Source organism: Dreissena polymorpha, chromosome 4 (assembly GCF_020536995.1).
Source record: "Dreissena polymorpha isolate Duluth1 chromosome 4, UMN_Dpol_1.0, whole genome shotgun sequence".
Lineage (NCBI taxonomy): Eukaryota > Metazoa > Mollusca > Bivalvia > Myida > Dreissenidae > Dreissena > Dreissena polymorpha.
This window is the reverse complement of record NC_068358.1, coordinates 52,237,813-52,261,928: the sequence shown is the minus strand read 5'-3', so window position 1 is coordinate 52,261,928 and position 24,116 is coordinate 52,237,813. Positions and strand designations below refer to the sequence as shown.

General features: G+C 35.2%; 1 protein-coding gene and 1 non-coding gene across 2 annotated transcripts in view; one reads left to right on the top strand and one right to left on the bottom strand.

Annotated features, from left to right (window-relative positions):
• Positions 1-24,116, top strand: part of LOC127876084 (arginine--tRNA ligase, cytoplasmic-like) — a 150,496-nt gene that overhangs the window by 4,880 nt on the left and 121,500 nt on the right. Inside the window, exons 5-10 of the mRNA XM_052421000.1 lie at positions 2,004-2,182; positions 2,683-2,866; positions 4,081-4,210; positions 6,503-6,607; positions 7,481-7,659; positions 8,689-8,798. Coding sequence (XP_052276960.1) covers positions 2,004-2,182; positions 2,683-2,866; positions 4,081-4,210; positions 6,503-6,607; positions 7,481-7,659; positions 8,689-8,798 — 887 coding nt within the window. The remainder of the gene's footprint in view (positions 1-2,003; positions 2,183-2,682; positions 2,867-4,080; positions 4,211-6,502; positions 6,608-7,480; positions 7,660-8,688; positions 8,799-24,116) is intronic.
• On the bottom strand, positions 9,912-10,032 carry LOC127880348 (U6atac minor spliceosomal RNA). The gene has a single exon (XR_008049538.1). It is a non-coding gene; the product is annotated as a U6atac minor spliceosomal RNA (small nuclear RNA).

Sequence of the window (24,116 nt, the reverse complement as noted above, 5' to 3'; positions counted from 1 at the left end):
CATCCTATTAAACACCTATTAGCCCCGTTCTGAGAAAACTGGAATGTATGCATGTGTGTAAAGGGTCATCCCAGATTTCCCTCTGTGGTGTGCAGAATCTTATCAGGGACGACACTTTCCGCCTTGACTGGCATTTTGTTTAGAAGAAACCTCCTTTAAATGAATTTTCTATAAAAGCGGAAAGTGTCCTCTGTAAACTGCACAGGCTAATCTTGGACGACACTTTACACACATGCATTAAGCCCAGTTTTCCCAGAATGAGGCATGTATGCTGTTAGGATCTTTTGGCATTAATGGGAAAGCTGTTGAGATCCAGAAGGGCTTATCAGCTCTCTTTGCTCCTATGCTGATTATAGTAATGGAAACTTTGGGCTGTCATAGAACAATCAGCTGTTGACAGATAGAAAGGCTCATCACACTGTGGGGAATCGCGTGATCACAAAAGTACATCGTATGCACAAAATGGCGGAAAAAGCTCTCGCTTAATGACGAAAATCAAGGTATTCTCATATTTTATAATATCAAAATAAATGATAACTATGCGCAGAGTACCCGCTTAGTCGCCTTATGTACTCTGGTAATTGTCGTTTTTCTCAGATTTCTGTAGTTTTCTCAAACATTCAGGAACAATAAACAATGAAAATTGTACATCGTCTGCACATACTTTATTTTGACATGTTTGCTATTCAAGATGACAAACAACGAAAAAATTACAACATTTTTTCCTTTATAACATGCTTAGAATATTTCATACAAGGTTTTTGCACGTTGTTTAAGCTTTTTTAGATATGTGGGTACTAAATGGGTACTCTGCGCATAGTTATCATTTATTTTGATATTATAAAATATGAGAATACCTTGATTTTTGTCATTAAGCGAGAGCTTTTTCCGCCATTTTGTGTGTACGATGTACTTTTGTGATCAAGTGATTCCCCGCAGTTTTATCAGTTTTTTTGCACAAATGAAGAAAGGATCTTTTGTCTGTTATATGATAATAATCAGTCGACAGGCAGAAGTTTTTATGCCCCAGAAGGAGGGCATTTAGTGATCGGACTGTCCGTCCCTCTGTCTGTCTGTCTGTCCGTTACACTTTGCGTTTAGGTTTCGAAAAATGCTCATAACTTCTATGTAGCTTCAGATAGCAATTTCATATTTGGCATGCATGTGTATATGTACAAAGCCTTTCCATACGCACACAAATTTTGACCCCTGTGACCTTAACCTTGAACTTAGGGTCCGCGTTTAGGTTTCGAAATCTGCGTTTAGGTTTCGAAAAAAGCTCATAACTTCTATGTCCCTTAGGCTATAACCCTCATGTTTGGTATGCATGTGTATATGGACAAGTCCTTTCCATACACACAAAAATTTTGATCCCTGTGACCTTTACCTAGAACTTATGGTCCATGTTTAGGTTTCAAAATCTGTGTTTAGGTTTCGAAAAATGCTCATAACTTCTATGTCCCTTGAGATATAACCTTCATATTTGGTATGCATGTGTAAATGGACAAGGCCTTTCCATACGCTTACAAAATTTTACCCCTGTGACCTTGCCCTTGAACTTAGGGTCCGCATTTAGGTTTCGAAATCTGCGTTAAGGTTATGAAAAATGCTCATAATTTCTATGTTCCTTGAGATATAACCTTCATATTTGGTATGTATGTGTATATGGACAAGGCCTTTCCATATGCTCAAAAAGTTTGACCCCTGTTACCTTGACCTTGAACTTAGGGTCCGCGTTTAGGTTTCGAAATCTGCGTTTAGGTTTCGAAAAAAGCTCATAACTTCTTTCAAGCGTTTATAGGGGGCATAAGTCATCCTATGGTGACAGCTCTTGTTTCAGTCTTCTTTTCACATATGCTGACAAGACCTTTAAGCGTTCAATTGACAAATGAGACATGTTTCATTTCAGCACCTCTAAGTCCAGTACATGGTTTCATTTATGGGCAGTGACAACATTCTGTATTTGTTATATTGCTATGTGATAATCAAATATTTTCTTGTAGCTGGAAGTCACTGGACCAGGCTTCATCAATGTTTATTTGAGCAAGGCCTACGTAGGCCAGCATGTTAATGGTATCCTGGAAAATGGCGTCAGACCTCCGCGTATTCTGGCAAAGCGAAGGGTCGTCATTGACTTTTCATCTCCAAACATAGCCAAGGAAATGCATGTTGGTCATCTTAGGTATGTTTGTGCTGTAAAAAACGTTATTATTCTTGTAACACTAATTTGTGTTTATTACATGGCTGGAATATATGATCCATGAATTTAGGTTTGCAAAGAATAATAATTCAGCAAGCCCTTTTTTATGACGGCTGAATTAAAGTCTCCAGATGATGTTTTTTAAGGATGTAATAATCCAATGCTATACTTTTTCTGTAAAACAAGTTAAATTTCATATTGAACATATATTTCTGTTCCAAATTTATTGGAAGAAAATATCAGTCATATAGTATCCATAAAGAATATATGATAGATAGAATCAGTATCATTTTAAACAATGATTAGCGTGTTAACAGTTTTAACATAATCTGAGTTTTGTGAAAATCATCTCAATGGGCATATGTGTCTTTCAGACACATTTCTGTTTATCTTATACTTATTTGAAATGTTTGACTTTTTTAGTTCTTGTTGAAACTGATGTTAATCAGTTAACTTATTGTTTGCCTTTTTATTGTTTTTAGGTCCACCATCATTGGAGAAAGTATAAGCAGGCTGTTAGAGTGGGTGGGGCATGATGTTCTGCGCCTCAATCACCTGGGTGACTGGGGCACGCAGTTTGGAATGTTGATTGCCCATCTGAAGGACAAGTTTCCCAACTACCTCTCTGTCTCGCCACCCATATCTGACCTTCAGGCATTCTACAAGGTAGCTTTGCTTTTTGATACATTGTTATTTAACATCTTTTTATGGGATAACTTCCAACTGATAAACAAGTATGTAGCAGGGTTATAAACTAAAAGTTTAAAAATTGTTACCCACCCTCAGAAACTACAAGTTTAACCATGGTTACCCACCCTCATTCTTTACACACTTTTTGTACAGTAAACATTGGAGTTGTGTTATAATTCTAGGGGCACACCACTAATTATGGGGCCAGTGGCTACTGGGCTCCTACTTATTGCCATTCCTCTGTAGGCATTGAGCCCATGATTACTAGGTGTAGGATTTTTTCTTTGTTAATTATGACAGCATGACTAATAATTTCATTTTTATGCCCCCGGATCGAAAGATCTGGGTATGTTGTTTTTGGCCTGTCTGTCATTGTATGTGTGTGTGTGTCCCAAAACTTTAACCAAAACTTAAACCTTCTTCATAACTTTTGCAATATTGAAGATAGCAACTTGATATTTGGCATGCATGTGTATCTCATGGAGCTGCAAATTTTGAGTGGTGAAAGGTCAAGGTCATCCTTCAAGGTCAAAGGTCAAATTTATGGCTTCAAAATGGCGCAATAGGGGGCATTGTGTTTCTGACAAACACATTTATTGTTTCTACCGGGTCATTAAAAATGTTCACCACAAAAGTTTATGCAGATGTTTTTTTCAATAATTACATGTAAAGTTTGTTTGTCATGATATGACCTGCTTCAAGTGAAGATGGGTTTTATGTCATATGCAGCCAGAATGTTCTCTCTCTCTGGTTACTTATCCGGATGGGGTAGCCCGTGACCAAACTGCACATGTAGGTTGTATTGTTGTTTTTTTATAAGACACAGGTCTGATTAGTAAATAGTCCTCCAAATCATTTTGGGAGAGTTTGTCTTAAGTATGCGACTTTCACCTTTTCTCCCACTCTTTAATCATATTTTCCTTCTTTTATGTATTTTTTTATTATTCTGAAAATCTAAAACACAATTGTATTTATTTGTCTATCAGTATTTAAAATAGCAAACATAAAACACAATCTACCTGAATTCAAGCGTTATATAATATAGTATACAGATTGACCAGTTTAAACATTTCACAAGATATGGATATATGTCAAAAGCTATAAAATCCATGAAGGAGTCTTCAGAAGATGCATCAGACTTCCACTCAACCCATGAATGTCAGTAATCATGCATTTGGAATTGTATGCAGGAATCCAAGGTTCGTTTTGACGAAGATGCCGAGTTTAAGAAGCGGGCCTACTCTGCCGTTGTTCAACTGCAGAGCCATGATCCGGATCACATAAAGGCTTGGAACCTCATCTGTGACGTCTCAAGGAAAGGTAACGCTTGTGTTCAAGTTTTATATGCTTCAGATAGAAGTGGTCATTTTATTTGTGTGTTTATCCATGGTTTGAGTACAGCAGAATGTGTTTCTTATTTGAAATATGGGATTTAACCCTTTCCCACTCAGAAGCAAAGTGAAAATGGCTGTGTGCAAACAGCATAAAACCAGAACAGCCGGCTCATTAATATCTAAAGGTTTGAAATGAAGCCTTTAAAACATGAATCTAGTAAGAAAGGTCTTTAATTAAAGTTAACTTTCTAAGGCACTACAAATGCGTCAGAATACGTATCTAAGTGGGAAAGGGTTAATACTAATCTGTAGGAATTTTTTGCATAGAAGGTCCAAATGTCTGTGTGTCTTGTTATGACTGCCAACGGAAAAAGTATGAGTAACAATTTGACTACCAATGTTGCTTTTGGCATTTTTATGCCCCTGGTAGGGTGGCATATAGTACTAGCACTGTCTGTCCGTTCATCTGGCATTCCATTTCTGGAGTTCTTTCCTTACATTGCTTTGAGATATTTCCAAGATTTTTAGTATGTGAGTCTACCTGCATTACAGATCAAAAACGAGTTTAATTCTGGCCAATTGATTTTGGCGAAGTTATGTGCCTTGGACTTTTTCTCAACAATAACAGTTTTTTGTACTTAATAAAACTTTTTGGGATTTTTTTTTGAAGCACTTCCATATACTAGCCTTATTTTTTTGTTTGTGAATCTACCTACTTGACCTACAGATCAAGTACGAGTTTTGTTCTGGTCTATTGATTGTTAATGAAGTTATGAGCCTTGGACTTATAACATTTCCCGGAATAGTTTGTGAAACGCTTTTAGATATTTAACTGATATTTGGTGTGTAAGTCTACCTGCAATTTGACTTGCAAATCAAGGTTTAGTGTTTTTAACGTATCTCGAGTTTTTAGACATAAGTGTAATGAGGGCCCGATGGACACATTATCTTGTTGAAATTGTTTTTGATGTATAACAATGTAAGCAGAAGTGGATCTTCAAAATAAGACTCAACATTAAAGGGATAAGAACTTTACAGTTTTATCAATTATTTTGTTTTCATAGCCCATGGACCAAGAATGAGTATTGGCCTGGGCCTTGTCTTAGAGCAGATCTTATGACTAGTAGTTCAGTTATGACGAATTATTGTGAAGTAAACATATTTGATTTATGACCAATATTATCTTACAATAAAGGACGTTATCTAGCAAATAAACAAAATTACACCAAAACTCAGATTCACATCCATACAGCTTATTTGGACCAAAGTGTTTTCATATACACTGTAAATCCAATATAATGTGCTCAGTTATAAAGTGGAATCTAATATAACAGGCTCAGTTATAAAGTGGAATCTAATATAAAAGGCTCAGTTATAAAGCGAAATCCAATATAACAGGCTCAGTTATAAAGTGAAATCTAATATAACAGGCTCAGTTATAAAGTGAAATCCAATATAACAGGCTCAGTTCTAAAGCGAAATCCAATATAACAGGCTCAGTTATAAAGTGAAATCCAATATAACGCGCTCAATTATAAAGTGAAATCCAATATAACGCGCTCAATTATAAAGCGAAATCCAATATAAAGTGCTCAATTTTAAAGCGGAATACAATATAAATAATATCATGAAACGTGGTCAGAAGATTTGTTCCAATGATATCTTGGACGAGTTCGAAAATGGTTCCAGTTGGTTGAAAAACATGGCCTCCAGGGGGCGGGGCATTTTTCCTTTCATGGCTATAGTTTAACCTTGTAAACACTCTTGAAACCACATTTATTGTCCGATCATCATGAAACTTGGTCACAAGATTGGTCCCAATCAAATCTTAGGCGAGTTCGAAAATATGGTTGTAGTAAAACCATGTTAGCACCCCAGAGGCCAAATGTATGGTCCGATCTTCATGAAACTTGGTCAGAACATACGTCCCAATGATGTCTTGATTGTGTTCCAAAATGATTCTAGTCTGTTGAAAAACATGGCCACCAGGGAGTGGGGCATTTTGCCATAAATAGCTACATATGGCTATAGCAAAAGCTTGTTAACACTCTAGAGGCCACATTTATTTTCCCATCTTCATGAAACTTGGTCAGATTTGTCTCAATAATATCTTTGACGAGTACGAAAATGGTTATGGTTAGTTGAAAAACATGGCCGCCAGGCTATCATACTAGATAGAATCAAGGGCTTGCAGACCACTAACCAGTCAGTAGTAGTCAGTTATTGGTTGATTGTTTTCTTAGACCACATTAGTTAGTGATGTGTTGATTGTTTGCAGAGTTTCAGAGAGTGTATGACAGATTGGGTGTGCGGATACTGGAGAGAGGGGAGTCGTTCTATCAGGATCTCATGAAGGACGTGGTCCGAGAACTGGATGATCTAGGTAGGATGGTAATGCTGGATCTTCACTTTGTTACACTTCACTAGTCTCGACCAGTATGCAATGTCAAGGTAAACTGGTGAAATTGCAATAGCCCAACTTCATGTTTCTGTATTGTACCTATCTGGTCGGGGCTATTTTTAAGTGATAACTCAGTGCCCCTTTTAAAGCGAGTTTGTGCGTCTTTCGATCATGGTGAGATACTGTGGTAGTTGGTCCTCCAGCATCCCCCATCGATTTGTCGTTGGTTGTTAAAAATTTGCTTCAAACAAAATCTTAATGTTATATGCAAGGCAGATTTTCCCAAAAACTACAGGAATGATCAATGGATGACCCTCTTGCAGTTATTCAAATCTATCTGGTCCAATGCAATGGTCCCCAGAGCTGAAAATAGATTTGAAAGTGGCAACTGAAAAATATTCTCTAAAACTGCACACCTCAGAGGTTAAATATTTGTTCAGTTACATGGTCTAGTGGTACTCTTCAATGATCCTGCCTGTAGTCAAAACTTGCCAAGCCCCAGTGGTATCATGATTAAAATAGATTTATAAAGCAAATTACTTACACAATCTCAGAAACCTCACGGCTCATAGTTTTAATATTCAGTTAGCAAAATTGTCTTATCGTCCTCTTCATAGTGACCATGAGTTAAATTTTTTATCTAAAGCTTTGGACACTTGGACAGCTTATAATTATAGCTGAAAATCTGCATATAACTTAATGATGTTGATTGCAATTTTGTGATCAAAACTTATAAAGTATTTATGATAAAGTAATCTTCTGAAGCATCTTGTAAATACCAAAGGGCATATTCATGAATTGACACGGAATAAGCGTTAGAAATGTGTTGCTTATCAAATGAGATTTGTTTTAAAGGATTAACATTGATGGACGAAGGTCGCAAGGTGATGTTTGTAGAAGGTCAGCAAATTCCGATGACACTGGTCAAGTCTGACGGAGGTTATACATATGACACATCAGACATGGCTGCAATTAGACATCGCCTCAAGGTGGAGAAGGGAGACTGGCTCATATATGTAGTGGACGCAGGACAGGTACATTTTATAGATAATAATACTCAAAAGATGTAAATTGTTGGCCATCATTGGAATGCTTTGCTCAAATAGACTATAGCAATTTAAGATCAATTGAAGAGTATGTAAATGTTTTGTGATATATCATAAGTCACAACACTTGGTAGAGTGCTGGAATATCAATTCGAGGCTCATGAGTTTGAATATTAAACCGGTAACAATACGTTTGTGTTGAGTGGTCACCTTTTTTCTGTGGTCATTCTCCAGGATTGAAGTAGGGCAGTTGTCAGTGACTGCCATGAGTATGTGCACTTAGTACTTGTAAACAGCTGTTGAAGTAGGGCAGTTGTCAGTGACTGCCATGAGTATGTGCACTTAGTACTTGTAAACAGCTGAGAGTATCCAAGCTGTCCAAAGAAAAGAAAAGTTTGAGATGGTTAACTTACCCATCTGCCATGATATGCCTTAAGTATGAGCTTACTGGGCTGCAAACTATTGTCCCAGATTAGCCTGTGCAGTCTTGAATGTCACTTTTTGCATAAACATGATTTTTGTTAAAAAGAGACATCTTTTAAACAAAAATTCATTAAAGCGGAAAATGTGTCCCTGATTATCCTGCGCAGGCTGCTCATGTGTCCCTGATTATCCTGCGAAGGCTTCTCATGTATACCTGATAATCCTGCGCAGGCTGCTCATGTGTCCCTGATTATCCTGCGCAGGCTGCTCAGGCTAATCTACGCCAACACTTAACACACCTGCATTAAGCCCTGTTTTCCAAGAGCAAGGCTCATATTGTTAACCCTTTGCATGCTGGGAAATTTGTCGTCTGCTAAAATGTCCTCTGTTGAGTTTATAAAATTAGCATTTTTGTTATATTTTTTTCAAAGAATACTATAAGAATAGCAAACAGTTTGGATCCTGATGAGACGCCACGTTCTGTGGCGTCTCATCTGGATCCAAACTGTTTGCAAAGGCCTTCAAAATTCAGTTCCAGCGCTGAAAGGGTTAAAAATGGCTAAAAACTAAACAAACCAACGTGGTGTTTTGCAGGGCACCCACTTTGACCTGATCTTCGGTGCAGGACAGAAGGCTGGATACTACAACCCAAAGTTGTCCAGAGTAGAGCATGTGGCATTTGGTGTTGTCCTAGGTGAAGACAAGTAAGTCTTGCATTCATATTTGCTTTAATCTTAGGCGGTGGTCACATTTGTAGTTTATTAAAGATTACAGATGTAAGTTAAATATTGCTTGCTAGTGTAAGTGACTTAAAATTTACTCTGCTGGCATACAATATCTAAAATACTTGTCTGATCTGGGGACCAATGTTCAGATCAATTAGTGCTATGATTATGTTACAGGTACCTGTCAGGTAGCATTATGAACAGACAATTTTGTACTTTTTAATGCATTGATCATCTGCTCACAACGGTAACCGTTCAATATGTGTGCTCATTTGGGTAATTTATTTTTCTGCAAAATGTCAAGACTGCTTGATATTTGCTTTTTTTTGGAGAAAAAAGAACATGTCAATGTACGGGATACTGCAAAATAATGAATTTTAGTTTGACCAAAACCTAAGTTAGGTTGAGCTGATTTTGTCAGCTGGTAGCCCTGCAGGATTAGTGGCTTGCTTTTTTTCAGGTTTTTAAAAACCTGAGAACTTTGTGTTTATTTTCATGTAGTTCTTGTTGTTCAAATTGTGTGGTTGGCTTGTCTGAAAGTACAGAAACTATGATGACTTTGCAAAAAAAGCAATGGTAAAAGAGCAATCACATCAGAAGGAAGGCAAAGTTATATAGAGGATATTTGTTGGATTCGATGGAATATCGATTTTATTTCACGAGTGATCATATCAAATAATATTTTCATGAGTGGCGCAGAGAGGAGTGAAAATATGTATTTTTTATGATCACGAGTGAATTAAAATTGATATTCCATCGAATCCAACAAATTTTCTTTTTATTTATGCGTTTTTTACTGTTAATTTACATTATAAAAGAGTTTAACTGGATAATTTTGCTGGATTTATGACTTCAAATCGTCCATAAAATGACGTCATTTCACAGTAAAAGATTGAAAAATATTGATATTTTTCACTGATATTTTTCACTCTTTAAAAGTGAAATACCAGTTTTATTTCAGCTATATTTCTCTATAAACCACCTGAAAGCATAAAATAAATACATGTACAAATATTATATTATCAATACATTGTCTTGTCATTTGGTGACAATTTTATCATCAACATTTGTTCTGGATATCGCTTTGTGAATGAAAAAATATGAGGTGCCCTCAAAGTAAGAGGGACATGCCTGATATGTGTCATAAAGGTCATGAAGACCTCTTCCGTCCTTATCAAGGGGAGTGCTAACCTTCTCTCCTTTCTTATGACACATCAAATGTGAGGGTCTTGGTGAGCTATATATTTAGTGACTTTTTGATTATACCATGAACAGGTTTTTGGGTGTGTGAAATGTGGTTTCTTTCACTTTTGTATCTTATAATTTAATTTTATGTTCATTGTCTTCTCCTGTATCTTTTGTTTGTGTATCACATTGATTTTGCCAGGGTAAACTGCCTAAAAAAGGTTTCCTTTATTCATTGTTTTGATATGATTTTCATTGTATTTAAAAAAAAAACTTTTTGCTTGTGAAGAAGGGAGGTAATACATTATCTAGTATGACAAAATGTCAGTACTTTCCCTTAGATAAATTCAAGTGTTTGTTTATTAAATATATTTAGAAAATGTTTATAAGATCATATTTTAACTGGTTTTAATCTACAACCTATACCATTTGTATCCATTTTACCAATCATTTATAATGCCCTAAAATAATATGTAACATTTTCATGAAATTATTTTCTTGAGTTAATAAGTTAAATATATAGCGTTTAGCCAGTATTGACATAATTATGAAACATTGATACTTCTGAACATCTGTTCTCTGGATACCTATCAATTTATGTTGGTTGATGGCCTGAAAGGCATGCGGATACCCCCTAGATTTGGGAGCTTCTGGTTAGTCCACGCCAGAATGAACCCAGTTTTAGATTTAATACTTCCACCTAACAATCAATGTGAAAATGCCCTACCCCAAGGCCACTGAGATATAAATATACACACTTAATTACATCATACCATTCTCAAATCAAACATAATAATCAGCATGCATAATCAAAACAAGCTATTGTTTATTGATCATGTAACACAGTGATGCACGAAGTACCGATAACATTGTTTTCATATGTGTTACAATTATATTGAATAATACAGAATTCGTGAAATTTTCAAGCATTGTTGAAATCCACAAGTCATACAAATTGCATGAAGATTTTATAATTGCTATTTGAGAAAAAATTGTTCAGAATGTTTGTCTTTACATTATCTAGGCCCAAGTTTCAATCTGGGTCACATGCATATGAAAACTATGTAACCAGTTCAAATCTTTAAGACAAAAATCTTACCAACCTTGGGGCTAGACTCAAGTTAAATGAAATTTGGTTAGAATGTTAATCTTTACAATATGATGGCCATGTTTGAATAAGGGACAAGTAGGGTACACAACTGTAACACCATGTTGAGTCTTCAACAAGGTTGCAGTGGTGTAGTTGATATGGTATCCGCCTAGCGATTGGGAGGTCACAGGTCGATCCCCACTGTGGAAGAGTTCTTTATATTTCCCCTATAGACACCAAGTACTAGTTATTGTCCCAGGAAAGTGACTCCAGAGGGTTTCAAATAAGCCTTAGGCTTTCTAGTATGCAATTGAGCTAAAATAAATAAATTAAATTAAAAATTGTTGTCTGTGTATTCAGAGGAGCGTTTAAGGGCCATCATGGCTCTCTTGATTAAAAAATATGTTTGGATTAGGTTTGTAAAGTATAACACATATTTTAAAATACTCTGTATTTAAAATAACTGTTTTTATTATGTTTCAAACCATGTTAATCTACTTCTTGAAACAAAAAGATTAATTAAATAACTATAATGAAAAGTTCCTCATCTGCTTACAATGTCCATGAAATAAATAACTACATTTAACATTTAGTAGATTGAAAACAGTTCAAAGAATCATAAATATGTTTCTCATCCTTTCATGAATTTGTCACAATACACCTTTTGAAGAATAAATCATGTCTTTATGTTCATGATACAAATACAAGTACGTTTTAAGAATTGTTTTAAATGGTTAATGAATTGTTAATGAATACAAGTTCATGAACCAAATTCTAGAAGAAACGAAGAGCTGTTCATGAACAATCAATGCTTGGCCTAAAATGAATATGAAATCATGAGCTGTATTTTGCATAGGTCAGCCGGCAGTTTTTCATAACCCATCGTTGGTACAATATGTGTGTTTAGTGTAACTTAACCATTTCCCATTTAGAAGCAAAATAAAAAATGGCTATGTGCAAACAGCATAAAACCAGAACAGCATGCAAGCAACTTGCAGTCTGTTCAGGTTTTATGCTGTTTGCTGCTCATCAGTATCTGAGGGTTGAAAATGAAGCCTTTAAATTTGAAGCTAGTAAGAAAGGTCTTTTATTTAGTTTAACTTTCTGAGGGATTACAAGTGCTTCAAAATACATATCAAAGTGGGAAAGGGCTAAAGCAACTGCATTTATAGGACTTGGCATAGTTGTCATGCTCAGAGAAAGCAGATTAAATCATTCTTTGGGATTTCTTTGCTGCCATTTAATTTAAAGAAAATTCATTTTAAACATTTCATTAACTGAAAAGAGATGATATAACATGAGCTGTATTCCAATAAAACGGTTGGCATTAAGTCTAAACATGAATAGGCAAACTATTGGAATGAAATGTTCCTCTCAATATTTTCCCCTGTCAAATCTAATACATTATTTACTAACTCTTTTAAGAGGAGAATTGTTTCTTCTCAAATAAGAAATGTTTTTATAACAACAAGCTATTACGCTTTTTGTCTGCGCAATAAACATTAATGTGGTTCCATTTTCCCAATGCTTGTGCATGGATTAGGACTAACACCAGGCGTAGGCCAAAGGAAGTGTTTCTAATGGAATGTGGAATATGTTCCATTGATTTAATTACATGCAGATGCGTTTGTCATACAAAGGTTTATATGTTTATAAGTGCATTTAAAGCAAACAATACTTTTTAGTAGGAAGAAAAACTGTTTTCATGTGTATGGTTTCCAATGAAGATGAATTCTTCAGAAAATGTGAAGATTCTGACGACCCACTCACTCAATAGTCTAGGATAACATTTCAAAACTTTTGTCTTGCACTTCTATGGTGTCCCTGAAAGGCTTCCCCTTTTATCTCTGTTCTTGAAAATGATTCTGATCTCTAACAGTACATTCAATCATTGTGAAAGCTTACTTCTGGGGGCCGTTTCATAAACGATCATACAACAATGTTCACTTACAAGAGAATTTTGTAATCTTAATAAGTAGACACACTAGCACGCCATGCTCGTCAAATATATAGACGCTTGAGATGCCAATGTAATTAACTAAGTACTGAAAATTTATGATCATATGATATGGACTTAAGCAATTATGTATCTTCAAAAAATGTATTGTATCGTAAATGTGTACTATGATGTTTATTGAAACGGTTCCAGGATAACAAAAATTATTTTGTTACTGCGTATATATTTTGGTATTGCTTGCGATGCAAACATGTTGCAATGTAACTTGCACATTAAAAAAAATGTATAGGTACCATAGTGTGTACTTTATTTTCTGCGCCTCCTATGATTGTTCTGTCTTTTTTTATGGTCATTTAAAATGCCTTTTATTGGGTTTTTATTTTTTTCAATTTCACAATTCTATAAATTTGACTAAATAACTCCCCTGATTTTATTTTCTTTACCCTGCAACAAATGTATTTTATTTATTCAGTTGATGGCATCCTTCCCCAATCTCTTTCTATTTATAGTCATAAAGTGAGTGGAAAATTAATTCACTTATCTATTTCCATTTTGTCTGCAAATAACTTGACCAAGTAACCAGATTATTTTGTGTTTTCCAGACTTTCATGTTCAGAATTTAAAGTACCAGAAAGCAAACATGTTGTCACACAAACTGCATCTAACAAAATTGTCAATTAGACGAGAAAAGCACACACAAAATGTTAATGGTTTGGTGCTAATTTAGTTTTTGTAAAGCCCAGTTTGCCTTCCAGCATCTGCATAATAATGGTAAAGGTTTGCATAATAATGGTAAGTTTGCATATAACAAATTTGTATGACTGTAAGTACTTAACCAAACCCATGATTGAGACATGCAATATAGCATTTAATACTTTTTAGATCTGACTATTCAAGTTGGAAATGTCTTCATAGTACAATTGGCTGTCTGGTTAGCTCAGTGGTTGGTTCCCGTGCTTCTCACCTAGGCCACACGGGTTCAATCCCTGCTCTCGGAAGCATGTGAGTTTGGTTGTTGGTCACCATACTGGACTGGTGGTGTTTTCAAAGGGTACTCTGGCTTCCCCCTACAACACCAGACCACACCAAATTGAAAAGCTTTCAGTTACAACAATGAAGCTGGAATTTGCAGCAATAATTCAAAATTCGCCCCAGCTTGCGTGAGTCTAGTATGTTATTAGGTAAGAGTGAGGGGACACAATCTGGGTCCACACAAAATGTGGTCTTGGGAGAGATAGAACCTCATTAACTTTAAGATACACACACACATGAATTTGTCACAATACACCTTTTGAAGAATAAATCATGTCTTTATGTTCATGATACAAATACAAGTACGTTTTAAGAATTGTTTTAAATGGTTAATGAATTGTTAATGAATACAAGTTCATGAACCAAATTCTAGAAGAAACGAAGAGCTGTTCATGAACAATCAATGCTTGGCCTAAAATGAATATGAAATCATGAGCTGTATTTTGCATAGGTCAGCCGGCAGTTTTTCATAACCCATCGTTGGTACAATATGTGTGTTTAGTGTAACTTAACCATTTCCCATTTAGAAGCAAAATAAAAAATGGCTATGTGCAAACAGCATAAAACCAGAACAGCATGCAAGCAACTTGCAGTCTGTTCAGGTTTTATGCTGTTTGCTGCTCATCAGTATCTGAGGGTTGAAAATGAAGCCTTTAAATTTGAAGTTAGTAAGAAAGGTCTTTTATTTAGTTTAACTTTCTGAGGGATTACAAGTGCTTCAAAATACGTATCAAAGTGGGAAAGGGCTAAAGCAACTGGATTTATAGGACTTGGCATAGTTGTCATGCTCAGAGAAAGCAGATTAAATCATTCTTTGGGATTTCTTTGCTGCCATTTAATTTAAAGAAAATTCATTTTAAACATTTCATTAACTGAAAAGAGATGATATAACATGAGCTGTATTCCAATAAAACGGTTGGCATTAAGTCTAAACATGAATAGGCAAACTATTGGAATGAAATGTTCCTCTCAATATTTTCCCCTGGAATTTGCAGCAATAATTCAAAATTCGCCCCAGCTTGCGTGAGTCTAGTATGTTATTAGGTAAGAGTGAGGGGACACAATCTGGGTCCACACAAAATGTGGTCTTGGGAGAGATAGAACCTCATTAACTTTAAGATACACACACACACATAATACATGTTTATGACATCTTTTAACACTGTAATATAAATCACTTGTTACTGTGTACCATCTGCTTATAACTGAAAACTTCCTCTGAAAGATGGTGTTCTTAATGTAATGAACACTTGTTAACATCTGAACCTGACTATTTTATAGATGTACATGAGGTTATTAGTGGAGTATATACATCATAGTTATTACTGCAGAGATTGCTGGGGCTTCACAATTGCATTGTGTTCTTCAACAATCATTTATTCTTCTAACTGGATTCAGTCTAGTTTTGATGACATTTTCGAATGCCTCAATTAGGCGAAATTATTGTGCCGGTATTTAATGGAGTCTTAGGTAAAAAATGACGGTTAAATATTGCCACTTCAGCACAACAGGACCTATCTGCTTACTTTAACACTACTGAAATACACCCTTGTGGTCCTGAGCTTGTATTTTGTATTGATCAGCAATGGGGTCTGGCGTGTATTATGATATCCAATTGCTGTTGTCTCAGGGCAATAATTGGCCCACACTGTGATGTGCCATTTATCATTTGATGACATGCAGTATGAAATCAAAAGGCTGCTTCCATTTACTTATTGAGCCCAAGAAGGTCAATATATACACTGTAATCAATCTTCACTTACAGGAGAAATAGAATGATGAATCTGCAATCAGATGATCCCAATACTTGCTATCTGTAATATACAGGCATGGAAGCAGTATGTGTCTTATTCTGACAAAACTGGGCATAATGCATATGCGTAAAGTGCCGTCCCTGATTAGCCTGTTCAGTCAGCACAGGCTAATCAGGGACGACACATTCCGCTTAAACTTAATTTTCGGTAAGAAGGGACTTCCTTCAAACTAAAAATACCATAAAAACGGAAAGTGTCGTCCCTGATTAGCCTGTGCGGACTGCACAGGCTAATCTGGGACGGCACTTAACAGAACAAGACATGTATAATGAGGATCACAGTTACCATAACAGTGAAAACATCCTGCTTGTAGCCATCTACCTTGCCAAGTAAAACACAATTGTAAACATTTTGAGAAAGTGGAAACTTAAAATTCTGCGGATATTTACAGGCGTCAATTAAAACTTTATGTTTTTTATTTTGGTATAGAATTTTTTTTAGAATTGAAGGACCGACGTGCATTTTTGTACAAATGTAAATCGGCCGGTTTATTGGACCAACGAAAACGCCTGAGCAACGAATATTTTTCTCGCTTGGCCTTACTACACGCGCTTTCCCACCAGAGCAGATTATTTAGGTATTTATTAAAATTGCGCCTTATTGTGCGCATATCCTCTGCAGCGGTTTTGTAAATGGAGATAATCGTATGCACAGCATGGTTTACATTTTCAGTTATGCTATTTATAATATCATCGCGGCATCTTTGTATGTTTTCTGTCAGTATCTTTTGAAATTAATCACAATATTTTTAATTCCACTTATAAGTGTCATAATTTTGAGTATCGTTTGGTGAGGAATCGTCATCATGGTTTTCGTGATTTAGGGAGCCTGTAAACTGTAATTGGCAGTATACAGGAAAGTGATCAGAAACATCATATGGTTCAACATTAAAGTAAGAAACAAATGGGAATAATTCTGTAGATACAATATGATAATCTACTACACTGTGGCCCCCATTTGCCACGCATGTAAAATTTCCAAGTTTATCCAAATGTAACCTGCCATTTAGAATGTGAATATTATGCGTGCAACATACTTCAACTAATGAACCCCCCCCCCCCCCCCCCACACACACACACACACACTTTGAAGTAGGGGCCATATGGCACTCTTAATGTCTATGTCTGTATGCCAGATTTTATACGTCTGTAAGAAATGTCTTGTCTCAGCTATTCTTTTACCATACATTAGTCTATTTTAAATTAGTTTTGCACAACTATCCTGCCATAAAGTGACATGTTGTGTGTAACACTAGTCTTCTTACCTCAAAGGTCAAGGTCATACTTAGAGGTTTTAGGCCAAATTTAGCCATAACACAACTTGAAAATTTCTTTGTCTGTGATTTATAACTTTTTTTTATTTATGGATTGGTTTAGAATTAAATTGGCACAACTGTAAACTGGGAAAATGTGTACATATAGTTGTAAAGTCATCATGAAAGAAATGACATGAAAGAAAAAAATTGGTCTAGTTTTTATACCTGCTCAGTAACAATATTTATTATCATCATACGAACATGTGGTACTTAAAACTCAATAAATTTGGTTATTTTTGTTCATTTGTATGATTTTGGTAGACATGAGTTTGAATGCTACTGGAACCATGTGCCTAAAAAACTGATTAGCATCGTATATATCTTTTGTCATTCATTCCATTTTATCATACCACCGCATTGATATCTGCCTGATATAACGTTGCCTAATATATTTTTTTTTTATATCATGGTCAACAGGAAGTTCTTATATCAGTCAATGTTTGGAGTTACTGTCCCGTCGTTTTGTAATATATCAGGCTCGGCACGAATAAAATAACGGCTTGGCAAGCCTCGCGGTTATATTATTCTAAGCCTCACCTGATATATTTCAAAATGAGGGGACAGTAACCTGTTATTCTCTATATATCATGGCTATATCATAAAAATATTTGTGCAAAGATGCAGTTTGAATTTTAGAAATGCCCCTCTGCATTTAGGACAAAATAATAACAATATGCATCTATAAACCTTATTAGGTGTTTTTCCATAAGTTTCACCTTGATTGTATTACATAGAAATGCTCATGGGAGTTTATGAATGTTATTTATGTGTAATAGGAACAAGTCTAGACAACACTCAATTTTGATGGAACACATAATATTAAAAAAGTTCCAATGGTAATTTTTGTGGCTTGCAAAATATTTGTTTGTTTTTATTTCATGTCATTATTGAGGAAATTTAACTAATATAATAAAGCACTTTAAAGTTTAGTTCAGTAGGTCTGGAAATGCACCATACCTTGCAGTACAAGTGAATTAAATTGTTACACACGGCACTAACGCGACCAACTAAAAACTCGGTAACTAGGTCAAATTAAACAAAAAGCATTTAGACACTTTTAGAGTCCCCATGTATTGCTCAATCTTTATGAAACTCAGTGAGAATAGTACAAGTAAGGCCATCCTTAAAAAATTGTTTGGTTGGCATAACCGGACCCAGGTAAATTTGGGTGGGTCGGTAGGTAGGGATTTTATTTTTTGTTGTATTTTTTTTTCTGACATTCAACTCCGACATATACCAAACTGAAAGGTAATTATCAAATAAAGCTCCAAGTCTTCTGCCACATGAAAGGAAATTGGTAAAGATTTTTCTGCACCGTCCGTATCACCGCACGTGTATTTGTAAGTCTATTTTTTCTATAAATAACTTCGAAAATATAATATAAATCGACAAAAAATACTTTATCCGAAAACGACAGACAGAAAAATTGTATGCATTTTGCACATGAAATAAAATGTGCATATTGTTTGACTACAGAAAATGAAAACAAGTAACAGGGCAAATACGTAATTAATATACTATGTGGTTGACATATTACTTTGCAATAGCATAGTTTGTGAGTAAAAAACAACAAAGTAATTATAACATTTTAATTTCAATCAAGAACAGAAAGGTGCAACATCTTCGACATGTTACTAATTATTTAAATATCATCCTTTAATTCAGATCGATAGTCGGTAGAAATTCGTAAAGTGATCAGCTTACAAATAATTTATTGAGTGTTACGCTTCTTTTCATTTGCTTATTTTTTATACGACTTTTGCCATCGGTCGTTATATTGTAGGCAGACGACAATATCAACTGTGTATTCCATTATCTGCGCATGAATGACCCAATATTACTTGATAGTGAACTCAATGTTGATTGGCCAGCTACCATATGCGCTTCAAATTGTTCATGGAAACAAAGAGAAAAATAGTTTAAAAAAAACAACACTCCGGATTAAAATGGCGGATGTTTTAAATGAAATTTAACGAGATTTAAGCATATTCGCAAATTATAATTTTCTTGAGCCAAATTCGCTATACTTTCGCAAATGGCGAACGACAGCGCGAGCCCTGTAATAGTGAGCATTTATTCCAATAATAACATGTTCGCAATGCTCGGGCTGTCGTTCGCCATTTGAGTCATTTGCGAAACTATTGAGAATTTGGCTCAAGAAAAATCTAAATTGCGAAAATGCAAAAAATCTAGTAAAATTTCGTTGAAAACATCCACCATTTTAATCCGGACTGGTTTTCTATATTTGTCTCTCTGTTTCAATAAAAGTGTTTGCAATTCGAACAGTGAACGAAACCCGGTCTGTACGCGATTAGACATTGCTTGACCTTGTTGTTAATGAAGTGCACATGGTAGCTGGCCAATCAGCATTGAGCTCGCTTACACATGACATGACGTTGTCGAATGAAACGTGAGAACGGATGGAGCTATCGGATAATATTGGGTCATTCATGCCCAGATGTTGTATAATTTGAATACACATTTAATATCGCCGTCTGCCTCCAAAATAGCGACCAGTCGGAAAGTCGTATAAAGAGATAAGCAAATGAAACAAAAACGTGACAATACCTGTCAATAAATATTTCTAAGCTGACCACTGTTTATCTTTCTACCGAATATTAACCGATCTGAATTAAAGAGTGATAATTAAATTATTAGTTATATGGCGATAATATTACACATCTCTGCCAATTGCGGAATGAAATTGAACGGTGATAATTAATTAATTTGTTTTCTTACTTCTAAACTATCCTGAATGACAGCAGCGTATTTTAATTAAAGGGATATGAGAAAAACAGGAGCGGTTTGATTGTATTTAAAGTCTAAGTGAATCGCATATGCATATGTCAAATAAATAGGCGACTCAAATAAATACCGGTACGCGTTTTGTTCATTGCTATCTCCTTGAAAGAGCATTCAAATAAATGTAGCAAATAACCGGAAAGGATAAAAAGCGGAAAGGAAAAATTTAGCGAAAGAAGTTTCGGCGAGCCCCAAAAAATTTTTTTTTGAAAGTAACAAAAAACAAATTCAGTCGGGCCGATTTTAGTGGGTTGGTCGGGTTATGCCAAACAAAAGAATTTTTAAGGATGGCCTAATGTCTTTGAAATTGGGTCACATTGGGTAAAATAACTAGGTGACTAGGTCAAATTAAAGAAAAAGGCTTATACAAACTAAAACACATTTTTTGCTAAATTGTCATAAAGCAATTGAGAACAATTGTTCCAAATATATTTTGGCGGACTTTACAAATTTTCATGGAAGGTTAAAATTAGGTCACAGGTCAATTAAAAAAAAGCTTGTGAACATTCTTGAGGCCACATTTCTCTCCGAATCAACATGAAACTTGGTCAGAACATTTATCCAAATGATATGTTGGCTGAGTTTTAAAGGGACTGTCAACCACGAATGACAAAAAAATAAAAGTTCTAAAATACCGTATTTTTTTACACTTATTAGTTTAAATTTATAAAAATATGGCGACTGGTATATAAAATTACTTGAAAAAAGTTCATATTTTCAGTATATTAGGAAATAAAATTTCGTGATGTGAAATCGAAAGTACATTGCGAAAATAGGTGACATAACGATATACACACTATAAATAACGCAAGTAGATTGATGATTTTATATATAAAATATATGCAATTCACTACGCATGCACAATTTGCATTCCTGGGTTTATCACGTGACAATTATGATCAATCTACTTTCGTTATTTATAGTTAAACGGTAGTAACCTGGTAGACATACCCTGTAAAATTTATTACCGAATATACTGAAAATTATGAAAACTTAACAAATGTTTTCAAGTAATATTATATACCAGGTGTGATATTTTAATCAACATAAACTAATAAATGTAAAAAATACGGTATTTTAGAACTTTTCTTTTTAGCTCACCTGAGAACAACAAGCTCATGGTGAGCTTTTGTGATCGCCTTTTGTCTGTTGTCCGTCGTCAACATTTGCCTTGTGAACACTCCAGAGGCCACATTAATTGTCTGATCTTCATGAAACTTGGTCAGAACATTTTTCCCATTGATACCTCGACTGAGATTGAAACTGGGTCATGCAGGGTCAAAAACTAGGTCACTAGGTCAAAAAAAAGAAAAACCTTGTGAACACTGTAGAAGTCACATATGATGCCCAATCTTCAAATAACTTTGTCAAAATGTTTATCTAAATGAAATGATATGTTGATTGAGATAAAAAATGGTTCCGGTCTCTTGAAAAACATGTCCGCTAGGGGGCTGGGCAGTATTCCTTATATGGCTATAGAGAAACCTTGTGAACACTCTAGAGGTCACAATTTTTTCCCAATCATCATGAAACTTGGTCAAAACATTGATTGTATTGATATCTCGGACGAGTTCGAAAATGGGCCAGATTGGTGAAAAGACATGGCCGCCAGGGGGCGGGGCAGTTTTCTCTATATGTATATAGTGAAAGCATGTGAACAGTCTAGTTGTGATAAGCCATAATGTTAAAGAAAGATAACCTGTACATACTTTCTAATACTTATCTCCCTTGTATAAACCTGGGACTTCTTTCATAAAATATGGTGTACATAAAGACAGTAGTTTGCATGCAATTTAATGAACCTATTGTTTCTATGTCATAAAATGACTGTACATGTTCTAATGCACTGTATAGCCTTATCTTTGATCATTACTGATAAGCCAAGTTAACCTACTGTGTTTTGGTGTATTGATTGAACATCTTCTAAGATCAATTGGATTGGGAAAATCAATAATCTCAGCAGAAAACTGTGCTATGAAACTGTTTCAATGGCAACCTTGTTATTTGGCATTTTCTAAATTAGAAAGACTCTTTTGATTGAAACAAAATAACTTTTGTTAATTCTTTTTATTTTTTACATTTGAGTCACTGGAGTTATCCACTCTCCATAAATTGTGTTCTTTAGATTAAGTTAGACTAATTTTATAAACTAAATTTTTTAAGCAACTTCTAGACAAACAGTAACATATATTTATATCAGTTTTTTTTTTATAGATTGTAAACTTCTTTTTACATTCATTAAGGTATTTGCTGTATTTGTTCATTTTTAACAATGCATAGATTCTTTAGACTAAAGTTAGTTATTTTAATTAAAGCTGCTTTGGTTTTCACTTATAGATTAATTCTTTGAGTGTTTTCAGGTGTATCTGACTGGACGCCTTTAGTTAATTGAATTACAACCAGTCAGTGGTGTCATCCGGACCGGAAATAAGCATTCTTTAATTAGACTCGATAAATATTTCCGTATTACATAAGTGCTCTAAAAGTTACATAACTCGTAACCGTCCCTTGACCGGTTCACTTGTGTAAGCAAACGAGACCGCACTACCACAGTTGTTTATGGTGAAACATTGTGAATACTTTTAGTCACATTTTTAGTTTAATCTGAATGACACTTGCTGATCTTCACATATGGTGACAATCTTTATGAGCATAATATTTTTTGCTCATGGTGAATTTTTGTGATCACCTTTTGTCAATTGTCCGTCTTCTGTTGTGCGTCATGAATATTTGCCTTGTGAACACTGTAGAGGCCACATTAATTGTTGGATCTTCATGAAACTTTGTCAGAAGATTTGTCCCAATAATATCTTGGACGAGTTCAAAAATGGTTCTAGTCTGTTGAAAAACATTTCCGCCATGGGGCCATTTGTTGTTCATTCTTCATGAAACTTGGTTAGAACATTTGTTCTATTGATATCTTGGGCTGCAAAGAACAGGTCATTTCTTTTTATCTCAGGTGAGCGACTTTGGACCTTTCAGGCCCTCTTGTTTGGTCAGTGGTGGTTGACAGTCCTTTTAAATGGGTAACATGGTGTGCCACAAGGTCATAATAAACTTTTTATCACACTTTGGGCCTCATTTATGGACCGATCTTTATGACCCTTGGTCAGAACATTTCTCCCCATGATATGTGGCTGTGCAGTTTCAAACTGGCCCACCTGGATTAAAATACATTGAAACCTTGTTATTGAGACCACCTGTGGGACTTTTGAAAACTGCTCTTAAAAGTGAGATGGTCTTAGTGCTGAGTTTTCATGAATGTTGATGGACAGATAAAACAAATTGTAAATATTTAATGAACTATTATCTTTTTGCATGCAATTTAACAGTTATCAATAAATACATGGTACAAATATAGTATTTCAAGCTTTTTAAACAAGAACTGAAACCAAATGAAAAAAAATTAACACACCAGTGCTTTTCCAATGCCATATATTCAGCCAACTGCCATTCAGATTTCCCATTACTTGCGTTAATACAATCAATAAAACACAACTCTTTCCGTTTTTGCTTATCCATTTTGAATAATGATATGGCATACAGGCAGTGATAAGTGTTCATGTGCGTTTTGCGTTATTTGCGCATTATAATTACCAAAAGTGCATGTGACAAAAATATCTGCTTCTAAAAAAGCGCATTGATTCTCAAGAAAAACAAAATCGGAAAGATACTTGTCAATACTTAACACGGCCCGAATTTTTCCGCATTTTATCGAAACGCAAAAGGTGGTGCATCGGCTTTCGCTTTCTGGACTGTCGAAATGCCACCCCAAAAAAATTAAAACCCTATCAAAATCAATTAACTTTGAAGGCTGCATTTGGAATAGCCGAAAGTAATAAACATGTAGCCTAATCCGTGAGCATCAGCAAGGCAAGTACATCTACTATTTCGAACAAGTAGTTTGCCTCTAGAGCTGCAACGATTCACCAACAGCTCGATTCGATTCGATTTCGATTTCAGACACTCCGATACTGATTTTTTCGATTCGATTCATCTTCAAACCTAGTTTTATCATATATTCACTCTTATGCCTCAAAATTAACATTTCTGTTCAAATGTGATTTCAATAAAACACATAAAAAAGAATAGCAAATTAGGA